This window comes from Silene latifolia, chromosome 9 (genome assembly GCF_048544455.1).
Source record: "Silene latifolia isolate original U9 population chromosome 9, ASM4854445v1, whole genome shotgun sequence".
Classification (NCBI taxonomy): Eukaryota; Viridiplantae; Streptophyta; class Magnoliopsida; order Caryophyllales; family Caryophyllaceae; genus Silene; species Silene latifolia.
In genome coordinates, this window is record NC_133534.1 from 24,657,313 (window position 1) to 24,672,486 (window position 15,174).

A 15,174-nucleotide genomic window follows, 5' to 3' on the forward strand; every position below is an offset into this window, starting at 1 on the left:
ATATAAACCCTAATCTGATTTTGCTAAAAAAAAATTGAGGCCCTAATTTGATTTGGGCAATAATAAAACCCTAATCTTGATTCCTGAACTATTGTAGGAAAATAAGAATGGGTTTTTTGTATGGATAAATGAGGGGTCATCTGATGGTAGCAATTTTCATCAGAAGTGGCTTGAAGACGAGCTGAAGAAAATGAAGATGAAGAAGGGGAAGTTGAAGAAAGAAGTTTTGCAGTTGAAAGTTAAAGTTAAAAAACACATTATGGGGGAGAAGGTTGCTTTTCTAGGACTAATTTTCTCTTGGATTTTTTTTGCAATATGTTGGATGATAAAGAGGGATTGATGTAGTTCTTCTGTTTGCATTACTAGCAAGAAATGTAACAATTCCAACCTTATATTAATGGAATGAAAAGATTCTTGTTTTTCCATTACATTCCCATTTAAGTTCTTCTTGCCATTACAGTTGAGTTTGTTGACATCAAAATAAAGGGACCAATTCAGTACTACAATATGCTATTACATAAACAGGTTCCCTTACAGTCAAAAAATTACATCTTAATCAACTATTACATGTCTTCACTCATTCAGTTCTTTGAAGCTTGAGTTGAGGGGTAACTTGTTGTTGTTTCATGTTGTTGAATGGAAATCCTCCCAGTCCTAGGAAATCGTAAATGGAAATATAAGTGAAGATGAGAATTTATTGGTTAAATGGACATATAAATGGATAACTTTGAGACTTTTTCAACATCAACTTACATTGGTGAAAAAATTGCCTTGATCATCATAAAGGATGCCAAATCCTTGTGGTACCTGCAAAATCATCAAAGTATGTCAATCAATTAGACCTCTGCAACAAATCTTATTGGAGGGAGTATAATTTCAGTTGATAACTTACCCTTCCACCTCTTCCACTTTTACCAGCAATTCCACCTCTGCCACCTCCTCTTCCATCTCTACCACCTACTGCTCCTCCCCTGCCACTTGCTCTGCCACCAATTCCACCTCTACCACCTGCTGCTCCACCTCTGCCACCTAATGTTCCACCTCTTCCACCCCTACCACTATTAATAACCTTGCCACCTCTTCCTATCCTAGTTGGCTGAGCAGTCATTTGATGATGAGCCTCAGTAGCTGGATTAGTAGTCTGATGTATGTTATGAGCAGCTCTAGGTCTTCCCCTTACTCTTTTAGGTGGTTGAGGAGTGGCTATAGCCTTGTCTTTGTCAGGGCACTTTCTCTTGTTGTGGGTTCTACACTTACATACTGAACAAGTCATCTCTAGGCCATGTTTTGTGAGCTTCCCACTTTTTTTAGGATCTTCAAATGGATCCTTCCTTCTGTTTTTCCTAGGTCTGCCTGGACCTACTTTTATTTGTTGGGGGGGGGGGTTCAAGGGTTGATGAACACTAGGCCAGTGCCTCTCACCTGGGCATGGAGTTATTGATGAACCATATATCCTCAGATAAGTTTCCTTTTTATAACAATCATCAACATAGTCCTCAGCTTTCTCATATTTGTCAAATATTGCAGCAATTGCATGAGCACAGGGGATACCAGTTAAATTCCACTTTTTACAAGTGCATTCCCTAGTCTGTAAATTAACAACAAATCGGGTTATCGTACTATACATTACCTGGTAGACAATATCACTTGATGGCAGAGGTGTGCACATTGCAGCAAGCTCTTTCTCCTTCTCAAGCTTCTCTTGTACCCTAGGGCAGACAAAGGTACATTTTTTCTCCATTTCTGTCTTTTTCTTAACCAACCTTTGAATCAAAGCAACCCTTATCTCCTCAAGCATATATATGATATGCTTTGTACGAGCACTTATAATGTAGGCATTGAATGTCTCTGCCATGTTATTAACTATCACATTATTTTTTGAAGTAGTATTGATGAATGCTCTACAAAAGAGATTTGGGTTGTATGCAAGAAAGGCATCAGCAGCCCTAGGATCCACTTCCCTCATAGCATCTAGCCCATCCTTAAATTCAGCTTCATTGTAAGCTTTTGCACAAGCCCAAAACATCATCTTCATTTCATCTCCTCTAAATGACTTGTGCCAATTTGCAAAAATGTGTCTAGCACAATGTCTGTGCTCAGCCCTTGGAAACTCCTTGTCCACCATGGTCAATATGCTCTACAAAGCAGAATAAAAAAGACACCATCAAGAAGGCAACATTAACAAGCAAGACAAAATGAAAAATATAGAATATAAGAAAGACAAATTACCTGGTGTTCATCAGAAATAAATGTCCAACCTTCACCAGTTTTTTCACCCAAGCATTTTTTAAGTTCTTTAAAGAACCATTGATAGCTATCATTGTTCTCTCCCTCCACCACAGCCCAAGCAAGTGGGAACATTTGCTCATTGACATCCCTCCCAACAGCAGTAATTAATTGGCCACCCAAAAAGGTTTTTAGAAAACATGCATCAATACATAACAGTTTTCTGCACCCTAAAAGCCATCCTTGCTTCAAGGCATCAAAACAGACAAAGAATCTTTGGAAAACAGGTGGGTTAGGTCTAATTGCAGGTTTTGTGACCAAAGTGAAGAAACTTGTAGGATTTCCCTGACTAAGACCTGCAATATAACCACCCAATTTACTGAAGTGCTCTTTCATGGAACCATGTAGCATTCTGTGTGCATGATATTTTACTTTGTATGCATAACCCCTCTTAATTATAACCTTGTAAGCCCTTCTGACAGTTTCAATGATCTCAGTTGCTGGCCAATGAGGTCTTGCCTTAAACACTTCCAAGAATTGTTTAGCTAACCAAGTACTCTTCAACTGCCTATTCCTAATGGCATGTATGTTCAGGATCCACAGATTTGACAATAAAGGTAGCTGTTGCATTATCCCAGCTTCCATACATCTTAAATGGACAGCCTCCTGCACACCTTACTCTGAGCTAGTGCATACCTAGTGACACAATCCCTGAACATATCCCTGCTTGGAAACCTAATCCCTACACACCACTTCAGTTTGGTGAAGTCAGTTTTTTCATTGACAGTAGGTAGGCTAGATCTGCTTCTATGACCAGGTCTTGACTCTTCCTCACTTTCTCCTGGAGTATGGATTTCATCTCCACTTTCATCATAGTCACTTACAAAATCCTCCCTTTGATTATTTCCCACTGCAACTTGATCTGAACCTTGGCCACTTAATATCTTAGATTCAACTTCTAACCGGAGTTGTTTTGCAACTTTTATAGCCTTAACATTCCAATCTTTCAATTTTTTCCTAGCTTCAATTACTTCATCATCATCTGAGGATTGCTCAGATGCAATGTCATTCTCAATTAATTGCTCCAACACCTCATTAAGATCCCCATCTGGACCATCCTCACCATCAACAAAGTAGTCTTCATTAAATTGTTCTAACTGAGGATCTTCATCCTCATCCTCATCATCAACAAAGCCCTCTTCATTGTCAGGGTCATACCCTGGATCATCAGCCTCATCATCATCACTTTATTCATTCCAAACTATAGGTGGTGCTGAATCAGCTGGTGCCTCATATTCAGAGAAAACATCAGCTATAGTAATGTTATTCAACTCATAACAGCCCTCATTATCATCCTCAGGTGGTGCTGAATCAGCTACAAGTGGTGCTTCCTCAACATTATTTTTCTGTGAGAACCTTGGTGATGTTCTTGTGGGAGTGGCTGTGGGAATTTTTTAGTGGGAGTTTTCTGGGGTTGTTTTAATATGCTGCTTGATGGGGCTTTATCAAGTTGGGGGCTTTTAATAGAGGGAGTTATTAGGGTTTCACAGAGAATGGGGCTTTTGTGAGTAGTATATTGTGGTCCCTTTTTTTCAGAAGTCTTGTTGTTGACTTGAACCTTTCTCCTAGGGACCATTTTTTGAGAAATATGTACTACATGTGGTTGCCTTAACTCCTCTATGAGCTCAGCTATCTTAGGTAAATCAACATCAACAACAAGATAGGCATTTACTACTCTATCACTCTCAGCAATTTGACACATTAATTGAGCATCTTTATCATTTAGAGCCCTCTGAAAACCGCCATTAGGATTCCAAAAGTATATGCTGTCAACATTCCTCCTAAATTTATCACATTTCTCAGCTTCTTCTAGCAAATTGAACCAACAAAACTCATCTTTCTCAACCCCAACAGTCCTACTCATTCTACCCAGATAACCAAGACCACCCGAATCAAGCATTTTAAATGTTCCTCCATAAAATAATTTCATAGTAACTGTTTGACAGGGATTTGCCTAAATAATAACAAATAAAAAAAACAAGCATCAAAAAAATTCAACACTTTAGGCTGTGTTACAAATTAGGATCAATTACAAATTAAAATCAATAACAAAAATAATACAAATTGAAATCAAGACAGAAAATGGGAAGAATTACCTGTGTCGTAGTCATAATCAAAGATCAAAACTTCAGCTAGATGAAGGAGAAGAAAGCATAGAAGAGATTAATGGCGTCTAGGAGATGAAAGAGATTGAAGCAGATGAAGGAGATTAATGGTGTTTCAGAATTAGGTTAAAAGTAAAGAAGTAAAAGATGGAGTGATTGGGTAAATGAAAGGTTGGATGAAAGAATGATAAAGTTTTAACCGGTTGTATAGGTTGCCTTTCCAATTGGTTTAAGCTTTAATGATATGTTAATTAGTTGGTTTTATTGTGGGATTAAAGATAACATGGACTAATAATGGAAGACGCCCAATAGAATGGATTATTCCTGTTAATTTTTCCAAAATTATAATCATTTAAGCAAGCATTATTAATTAATGCATGGCATCAACATGGTTAATTTAGGCCTAGAGGTGTAACACCGTTTCTTTTAAATTCTCATGGTACACAACTTGCATACGGACAAAGTTAGTAACCCAAGAACAGCTAAATTTGACAAACATACAAATATACAATATACTCCCTCCTAGTATAATTGTTGGTTCCTCTTTCCTTTTTGATGCTAGTCGGGTGTTGGTTCCCCTTTTTTTAGTAAGTTTTGTATAGTCCAAATTCAATTCTATGTGGGGTATGATGCTTTGTGTGGTCCAAATTCATTTCCTTAATTTTGGTGCCCAAAAGAAAGAGAACCAACAATTAGAGTAGGAGGGATAGTAAATAAATTTCAAGTGTTACCCTCTAAGTCCCCAGCGGAATCGCCACTGTGAGATCCCTGAAAAAAAATCTCCTTTTTGAAATAAATTAATAATATGGAGTCGTTGGTAGATTTTATAAAAAACATACAAAAACAATTTTAAAGGAAAAGACCTCTTCTGATCCCGAGTATGGAGACTGATCCGTCACTCCGGTCTGAACCAAAGATTGCGGATTCGGGGGTAAAGGTACGATCAAGGAAAGTGTTAGGCACCCGGATTGCCCATCAAACTGACAATCTCTACTATTTATTTATAATATTATATATTTGACGAATTTAAGACAAAGAAAAGAAGGTTAGAAACAGATTTTATACAATAATTTATAAGGACAAGTTACGAGGTTAGTTTATATACAATATACAAATTATACGATACAACAACAACAACATCAGAGCCTTAATCCCAAAATGATTTGGGGTCGGCTGACATGAATCATCTTTTCGAACCGTCCATGGGTGCACGCACGCCTCAAAATGCGAATAAAAAAGGGAAGATGAAAAACAAAAAGAAAGAACGAAAATGTAATTGAAAGTCAAGGTGAACTTAGGGGTTTTAAAATCGAATTCCGTCTTTCTTTTATAAAAACTTAAAATTTAAATCGAGAGAAAAGATTAAAACGATTTTTAAAAACCGAAATAGAGTGAAGGATCCGGAATGAACCAGATGAAATCTATAAGGAAGTGGTTGGTGAAAAAGTGTAATAAAGGAGAGAAAAATAAATAAATAAATTTCTTTAAATTAAATAAAAAAACACTAAATATGTCAAAAAAACATCAAATACTAAAAATCCACATGTATCCTTTCCCTCCATTTCGCCCTCTCCGTCACCATACTCTCCTCAAGCCCCAGAACTCTCATATCGTGCTCTATCACTCTCAACCATGTCTGTCTCGGTCTTCCTCTGCCTCTAGGGACCTTTTCTGTTCTCCAAGTCTCCAGCCTCCTAACTGGTGCGTCCATAGGTCTCCTTCTCACGTGGCCAAACCATCTTAGTCGGTTTTCCATCATCTTATCCTCTATTGGCGCCACTTTTACCTTTTCCCTAATCACCTCATTCCTTAACCGATCTTTCCTTGTATGTTCGCACATCCACCTCAACATGCGCATCTCCGCCACACTCATCTTTTGATGAAACAAAGAAAGTAAAGAATACTTATTCAATTTGATACCTCATGCCTATTTGGATGTTGACTATGAATGAATTTCGACTTTGTCGTATATTAATGGCTTTTATGCGCTTGTATGGAAACTGAGACGACTTAATGTATGAGGTTTGATTTGAAACTGTGGATAAGAGTATAGAATTGTTAGGTTTGATTTTGAATTGAATCTCTCGTAAATATCTGTATCACCGTATGGATTGAGTTCAAGTTTTCATGTACACGTCCAACACAACAACCAATAGGTCTTGGTATAGACGGGTGGGCGAACAGGCGGGTAAAGACCTCTAATAAAATGGATTGGGGGGACAAGGTGGGGCACCCCCATGTGCTTTCCACTTTATGGTAAATGGGTATTTTGTGAGGAGAAATGGTATCCGTCTATACGTATAGACGGATAGTGTCCGTCTATAATGAGAATTTGTGCACAACAAAAAGATCTAGTTGTTGGCATAAAGACTTTCTTATTCTTCTCAATCAATGATAGTTTAGTTTTGGATCAAAACTATCATCTCTCTCTAGCAAATAGAGCGTTTTTTCTCTCTTTTTGAGAGCTTCTCCCAAATTAAAAAATTTATTATAATCCTTCTTCAGCTGTTTCCTTGTTTACTTATTGGGTAAAAGAAGAACCCTAAGCTCTCAATCTGACACCTTTATCTTTATCCAAGGATTTAATCCCAAAAATCTTTCAAATAATCCCTAATCATTACAATTTCTTCGTTTCAATTGGAGATCTCTGATCTTGGAAACTTCGTCACTTAAAAAATAATTTTCTGACAGCAACTTTTTGTGCTGATTGGGTATGTTATTAACCCTAAAACTTTTCGTCTGACATTTACATCAGAATCAATGAATCTTTAACCAAAAATCTATCATTAATATTACTAATCATTAGCATTCAATTAAATTTATTGGAGCTTGGTGTCGGTTGGATTTCCAAAGGTTCTTTCCCCAATCATCTGTTTCTACTTTTTGGTGGATTGGGGAAATAGGGAGGCTAATCTAATAGTTTTGAGTGTTTTAGGGTTTTTCGACGACTATTTAAGCTAAGAAGATGGGGAGGTTTAACCCATCCAAATTCAGTTCAACAAATTCTCTAAAAAGTTGTATTACTCATTCAAATCACCAATCATCAAATCAACAATCATCCTTTTCTAAGATGGAATTTGAGGCTCGGTTTGGTCGTTTTGGAAATGTTGGGACTGGGGATGCTGGGGATGTTCATCAAAACTTTTATCATCACCAAAATTGTCATCAACTGCATCCTAATGCGGATTTCAATCCGATGAATCCATTGCATGCAAACATTTGGAGGTTTCCAAGGTCTGGGGGGTCATCAATGTTGACCCTGCTGAACTGGGGCGATCTAGGGAGTTTTGGGGTAATTGCTGTTTGGGTTTTCTGGTAGATTATAGGCTTTTTGAGGATGATCTCATTAATGATCTCATACGAAGGAAGTGGAGTACGAATGGTCAAATAACTGTGTTTAGGATGGGGGAGATTTATGTATTGCATTGTGAGAGTGTGGAGGATTTGGAGGGCTTGTTGGCAAGGACTACTATTACTATTGATGGAGCGTTGATGATTCTGGCAAGATGGTATCCAGATACAGTTCCAAAAACAGTTCGTTTTCTGTATGCGGAGTTGTGGGTTCGTGTATGTGGTTTGCCATTTGAGTGTCTGAACATGCATGTGGCACATGTTGCAGGTAAGTTACTTAGTCATCATTACCAAGTTGAACAGTTTGAGGTTATCCAAAGGAATGATTACCTAAGGTTGAGGGTGTGTCTTAAGCTAAATGAACCGTTAATGCCTGGGTTTTACTTAGCTATGGATGATGGTCACCTTTTATGGGTTCAATTTAAGTACGAAGAGGTGTTTAAATATTGTGTCAAGTGTGGTAAGGTTGGTCATAAGGGATCGCAATGTAGGGAAAGTATGGCATCTATTGTTTCTTCCATTAATGGTTTGCTTGATAGGTCTGTGGAGAGGGGGTTTGTGGTTTTCCAAGCACATAGTAATCACACTATGTTTAATTTGGACCTACGAGCAATACCATCAACTACAAGATATATTTCATCAAGACTTCAACTGGGGACTACGCGGATTGCGACTGAGAATCAAAGGAGGCAGACAAGGGAGAGGGCGGTGAATTTTGATTTGGGAACTACACCTGGTGGTCGTGTGTTGCCTGGTATGAGTTTCGCAGTGACGGCACAACCTTTTGCAGGACCGATGATTTTTCAGGTTGGACCAGGAGCAGTTCATTTAGGGGAGGAAGGAAGTATTGGTATTCCTGCTGGGAGTGTGCAACCAACAGCTGAGGGTAAAGTGCAAAGACAAGATACAGTGATGAGGGAAGGTAATGAGGGGAATATGAATGGTACACTAGTTGTTGGGGGTTTGTCTGGGATGACTGGTAATGGAATGAATGGAGAAAATGCTGAGAGGGGTGAGGGGGGGTAGTGGACAGGAGCCTCATACAGGTCAAACTGGAGCTGGGGGATGGGTTGCTGGGGAAGGGAGTGGTGCTAATCAGGAGATTTATTTTAGTGATGGGAAGGAGTTTGAGGCACATGTGCAGCCTACTGAAGTTCATGGTATTATGCAACAGATTTAAGCAAATGATCCATATGTTATTTTTGCTGGGAATAGGAATTAAAGGGGGGTTCTGGACCGGGATTTAAGAATTCAAGAAGCTATTCTTTATAGAGTGGAAAGTGATGTTGAATGGACTAGGGTGTTGGATGATGATCGTGGCTACAATCAAACTTTTGATCCTCCTCCTGGTGGTATTCCTATCACATATCATTATCCTGAGGAGGCTAACCACGGTGTGATGGGACAGGAAGGGGTTAATGAAGCTGTTGGGGGGAGGAAATGACTCTAACAATTTAATTGTTATTAGCTCTGACTCGGATATGGATCTGGGTGAAGGAGGGGAGTTGATGTTTTACACGCTGAGGGGGCAGGGGATTCTGATTCTTATCCAAGTAGTTGGATGATGTACCAGGGAGATTTAGGTAACACTTCTGATGAATCATCTGCTTTTCATCATAGCTCCACTATTAATCTGATTTCAAGTTCTGATAATGTCTCTGAAGTGCATGGAACTATTGTTCTTGTTAATACTGATTTATGTTTGAATGGAGTCACTTAGGAGGGTGAGGGAAAGGGAGATGCTGAAGTACAAGATACAGGGGAGAGTTTGGACCTTTCTTTAATTCCTGCAGCCATTATTCGTAAGGATTTGGAATTGGAGGCTGTTTCTGCTTCTGTTAAACCACTTCTTGAAGCTTTAGGGACTGACGTGAGTAAGGAGCAACAGAAAAAAGGATGTGCAGGGGGACACTATGGGAGCTGGTGGATCAGGAGTTGGCCATGGTAAGTTTTTTTATGTCCAGTCTTTTAGGAATCCTTTATCTACCCTGATAGCAATGATGGATGGAGAGAGGCGTGCTGCAAGTACCTCTGATGGATTCATGGGACTGGCTGATTGTTACTCTAAATCAACTTTTCATGAGGAAAATAAGGATGATATTGCTGCTGGAAAGAAGAGGAAATGTTGTACTCAAGTTGATGACTTGCTTGTGCCAGAAGCTGCTGTTAAGTCCATTGGGAAGGCTAAGGAGTACCTCAACCAGTTGGCTAAAAAAAGGTGTTTCGAAGGAAGGATGTTGTGTGAGAAAGCAGTGGGGAGTGAGGGGTTTCGTTTGGCTGTGACTGATATGGAGATTGAGGTCTCCACTGATTCTTCTATTGCTAGTAACAATGACGGTTTTGCGGAGGTTAGACCATCTAAACCTCCTTCTTCTCCATGAAAGGACTCACTTGGAATTGTAGGGGTCTTAATAACGTGCCTGCTCCTACAATTCCAAAAATAAGAGCGCTTCTAAGTAATATGTATTATGATTTTGTCTTTCTTATTGAGACTAAATGTAATGTACGTAGTATTAGCCCTTTGTTTAGACCTTTTGGTTTTTCAAATAATATTGGTATAGATGCCAATGGTAGTTCGAGAGGGGGGGGGGGGGGGGCTTTGGGTAGGATGGAGAAATGAGGCGAAAATAAGCTATGTTTTGTCTTGTAATAATTTCATCGTTTTGCTAGTAGAGAAATGTAATGGTCGTTTATGGTACCTTGTGCTCTTCTATGGTGCTCCGTGTTACCAACAACGAAGCTCGGTACTTGATGAGTTAGAAGAATGCCTTAATACTTTGGATTATCCCTTCTTAATAATGGGAGATTTCAATCAAGTTAAGTTTAGAAGTGATAAGTTGAGTATGAATACTAGGACAATAAGTGGGGCGTATGATTTCAATATTTGGAGAATCACGAATCAATTGGTGGATATACCCTTCAAAGGTCCACGTTATACTTGGTGTAACAATCGCAAAGGCATAACAATGGTGTATGAAAGAATTGATCGAGCACTTGGGTTAAAGGAATGGTTTTCCTTGTTTCCAAATACCGGAATTAAGCATTATCCTATACAAATTTCGGATCATGCTCTTATTGAACTAGATTTGCAGCTGACTAAAAATAATAGTCAGAAACCGTACAAGATTGATGCATGGTTTTTTTTTCTTATGACGAATGTGTTTCAATTATTAAGGAAGTTTGGCGTCAACGGGTTTGGGGAACACCAACATTTAGAGTTGTAAGAAAGCTTTCTAGAGTTCGACAACAAGTTAAAAGATGGGCTTTAGACAAACGACTAGAGTGGAAACAAAAAGGGGATGATTTTGATACTGCTTTAGAAAAGGGTATGGATGTTGCTATTAAAGACGGTAATGAGGCGCTATATACAAAAGCAAATAATGAAGTCCGTGAGTTTTCAAAAGCGGCAGCTGTTTTTTGGAGACAAAGGGCGAAGCTAAAATGGATGGTCGAGGGGGATACGTGTACTAAGTATTTCTTCAATTGGGTAAAGGGGAGAGCAGGTTGAAATTTCATTCTAGGGGTTAAAGACTCTGCGGGTAACTGGATTTATGATTCAGGACAAGTGGGTAATATGTTCTATGATTCCTTCTTTTCTTTGTATAATCCGGAATCACGTGTTGATGGTGTTACTAGGAGGCAATTAACCGATGATTTTTTGAGAGGGTTTCAAAAGACAGTTTCTAGTGACGACAGTGATATGCTTAATAGGCCTTATATGGCTAAAGAGGTTAGAATAGCTGTTTTTCAAATGGGATCGCTAAAATCTACGGGTCCGGATGGAATCCCGCCTATTTTTTTATCAAAGTGTTGATACTTTATTAAAAGGGATGTTAAGGAGGCCGTGCTCTCTGTCCTCAATTCGGGTATGGTCCTACAAGAATAGAATAGGACTTTCATTTGCTTGATTCCAAAATGTGATAATCCGGAAGGAGTAGGTGATTATCGTCCTATAAGCTTGTGTAATGTTTTTATGCGAATTGTTTCTAAGTGTATCACGAATCGGCTTGCTAAGGTGATGGGTTACTTGTGTTAGGCCCAGTTTAGCTTGGTCTGACTCTAACCTGGCCTGACCTTGTTAGGCTGATTAAGGTAACCAGAGACCGGACAAGTCTAACTACTATTTAGCTGTTGAAGAATATTATAGCAAGAAGGCTACTAAATCCTGGAAGAGAAGCCTGAAGGAAAGCATAGAATAGCCTGGCAAAGCTCTCGGACAGGCTGTATTGAATTACCAGACAATGTGACTATTACATAAAGGAAATGAGCATGCCCTACATTCATGGAAGACCAAGTCCAATTCAAAAAGCATCTTATTCCCATATAACTGATCGTATAAAAGGGAAGAATCCCACTTTCATTGAAGAGGACTCAGTCAAGCGGATTAATAGGAGGTGAGCGCTATTTTTCAGGAAGTAGCTGCCAACGGCTAAGAGGAACGTTGAACAACATCCAACGTTATCATTTGAGAAGCATAAATAGAATGAGAACACAATTGTAAAGGATCATTCACTTTTTACTTATTAATCAATATATATCACAAATTACCCTCTGTATTCTCTCGAGTATTTGAGTTTATGCGCATGTTTGTATTAAGCCTATATTAGAAACATAATAACATAATTTATATTATCTTCTGTCATCCGTTCATACTTTTATTTCTAATTTATAGAATTAGATACCCTGATCACGTAATAAATAAGCCGGATCCTTTTAGGGAAAATCCTGCTAAAACAATTGGCGCCCACCGTGGGGCATCTAGTTCTTCAACCAATAAAAATTCCCTTTATCATTTTTCATTTAATATTCACACACAAAAATGGTGGAACTCACCGCAGAACAACAGTTAGCGGCTGCCCTGGCCAAAATCAAAGAATTGGAAACAATCCAAGAGAAGGGCGGTCAAGCGAAGCGAGTAAATCAATAGGCTGAAGGAATCTGAGTCTAGCCTGAGGAAAAAAATTGGAAAATCAGGCTTCGGGCTCCAAGACCAGATTCGAACCAGGAACCCCATTCTCATCCATTATCAAAAACATTGACTTTTCCAATTTTGGAACCCTGGAGAAGGATACATTATTCGGTACCCCAACCATTTCTAATGATGAAACAAACAAAACTGAAGCAGCAATAATGATGGCTATGCTTCAGGAAATCCAAAAACTCCACAACAAAATAGAAAATATACCCGGAGTACGGACTCGTGGTCGAGGTAGAAATTGACAGCTTTGCTGACTCACCCTTTGCAGATGAAATTGCAAAGATTGACCTCCCAAGAAATTCACCGTCCCATCCATGAGAACTTATGATGGAACCTCTGATTCACAAAATCACGTTGCTATATTCAAACAGAAGATGTTGGCTGCCTCAATACCCAGTGAACTCAGGCAGGTCTGCATGTGTAAAGGCTTTGGTACAACCCTGACCGGAGCAGCATTACAATGGTTCATTAATCTCTCAAATGGAGGCATCAAGAATTTTGCAGAACTGATCAATGCCTTCAACCAACAATTCGCAAGCAGCAGAGACATGGCCAAAAGACCCAGTAACCTAGGGGTGTTCAAAACGGTTAACCGAACCGAACCGGTACAAAAAACCGGTTAACCGACCCAACCGGTTCGGCAGAAACCCACACCGAAACCGAACCGAATTATCCCGGTTTTTATCGGTTCGGTGAATCGGTGAACCGGTTCGGTTTTGCCGGTTAACTGGAACCGTTTCACTTTTTTTTTTTTTTTACTTTTGTCTCATACACAAATTTGATATGGAGTAATAACTAGCAATTTGTCATAAAAATACAGTTGATGGTTGATTACAAACGATCTACAAATGAAAAGAGAGAACTGCAATTGATGAACCATAAACTCTAAATCATAATTTACAAACCAAATTATACATATGTAAATCTAAACTCTAAAATGATGGGCATGTGATAAGATAACCTTGAACGCAATTGATGAACAACCCACTCATTTTCTATAATGTATAAATCAAAGTCATCCTTCAAGTTGTCCATCTTATCTCTTGCCCAACCCTTTCCTTCACAACAAGTAACACCGACAGAGGTTGGGGCTGCCAGAAGCAATGATGAGGACGGAACGAAGATCGAAGAAAGAAGGACAGGCAGGGAGAAGGGAAATAAAATTCGCATAAATTGGAGGGCGTTGGAGAATGGTGGACGACAGCACCGTAAATGGAGGGCGATGATTTAAGAGGCTATAGAGTGGAAGAGACTAAGTGCGGCTGTGAGGAAGAATGGGAGATGGGAGTGTGAAGTGCTGAATGAGGAGTTAGGGTTTTATTTTAGTTTTTATATTGGGCTACTCAGCACACAGATTTCAAATGGGCCTTGAATATCGGTTCGGTTCGGTTTTTCGGTTTTCTGAAATTATGAACCGAAACCGAACCGGTTCAGGCTACTTAAATCGGTTCGGTTCACCGAACCGTCTTAACTTTTCGGTTCGGTGAAGTTAACAAAAAATATATGCGGTTTTCGGTTTTTTCGGTTCGGTTTTTGCGGTTCGGTTAACTATGAACACCCCTACAGTAACCTGTTCAGGGTAAAGCAACTCCCTGAAGAATCTCTCAAAGAATTCCTGGCCAGATTTGTCAAAGAGAAGGTGGCCATTCCGAGGTGTGATGAAGAAACAGCGGTAGAAGCCTTCAGGCAAGGAGTCCTGCTTGACAGTGACATTTATGCAGACTTGACCAAGAAAGCATGCCCAACCTTTGCCACTGTTCAATCCATCGCCTTAGAGCATGTCAGATTGGAGGAAGATCTCAACTTCAGGACGAACTCATCCGGAAGAAAGCAAGGCTATGGACACACTAACAGGAAAAGCTCCTACCAGAAAGGAAGCAACCCCAGATCAGCACCCTATTCCAGGCCTGAAAGATCCGAAGTCAACATGGCACAAGAACACAAAGGTAGCCTTTCTAGCCTACCAACTATTCCTGAATATAACTTCTCTATTAATACTGCAGGATTAATCAAACGCCTGGAAAGCCTGGGAGATACAGTCAGATGGCCCAAGAAATCAGACAACCCCAGGAAAGACCCAACAAGATGGTGTGACTTCCATCAGGATATCGGGCACACCACAGAAGAATGCATCCAACTCAGGAAACAGGTGGCATATCTCCTAAATAAAGGCTTTTTGAAGGACTTAATCCAGCAGCCAAAGAACAAAGATGAAGGACAAAGCAAGAGAGACTCAGGGAACGGCAGAGATCCTCCTCCTCCTCCCCCATCTATGAAGTTAAATTCATAAACGGAGGATCAGAGATCTGTGGTCTAACCAGCTCGGCTGCCAAAAGAATATCCAGGGAGTCTAGACTTCAGCCCCCTTCCAGGTCCAAGTCATTGCCCGCTATTACTTTTAATGACTCGGACCTGCAGGGAATATCAGATCTACACCATGACAGCTTGGTAATC

At 39.5% G+C, this 15,174-nt stretch overlaps 1 protein-coding gene across 1 annotated transcript; it reads right to left on the minus strand.

Moving 5' to 3' along the window:
• Window positions 1–624: 624 nt before the first annotated feature.
• LOC141600737 (uncharacterized) lies at window positions 625–2,871 on the minus strand. The gene is made up of 4 exons (XM_074420982.1): window positions 2,230–2,871; window positions 893–2,137; window positions 754–807; window positions 625–654 (listed from the first exon to the last, which is right to left on the minus strand). The coding sequence occupies exons 1-4, from the start codon at window positions 2,869–2,871 to the stop codon at window positions 625–627; spliced, it is 1,971 nt and encodes a 656-aa protein (XP_074277083.1).
• Window positions 2,872–15,174: the final 12,303 nt, after the last annotated feature.

Bases quoted from the DNA above. Each gene is read 5' to 3' on its own strand.
- LOC141600737 (XM_074420982.1), bottom strand. From the start codon at position 2,871: ATGGAAGCTGGGATAATGCAACAGCTACCTTTATTGTCAAATCTGTGG. The intron at 2,138-2,229 runs GTAATTTGTCTT...TCTGCTTTGTAG, and splicing joins TTATTTCTGATGAACACCAG to AGCATATTGACCATGGTGGA. The intron at 808-892 runs GTAAGTTATCAA...ATGATTTTGCAG, and splicing joins AAAGTGGAAGAGGTGGAAGG to GTACCACAAGGATTTGGCAT.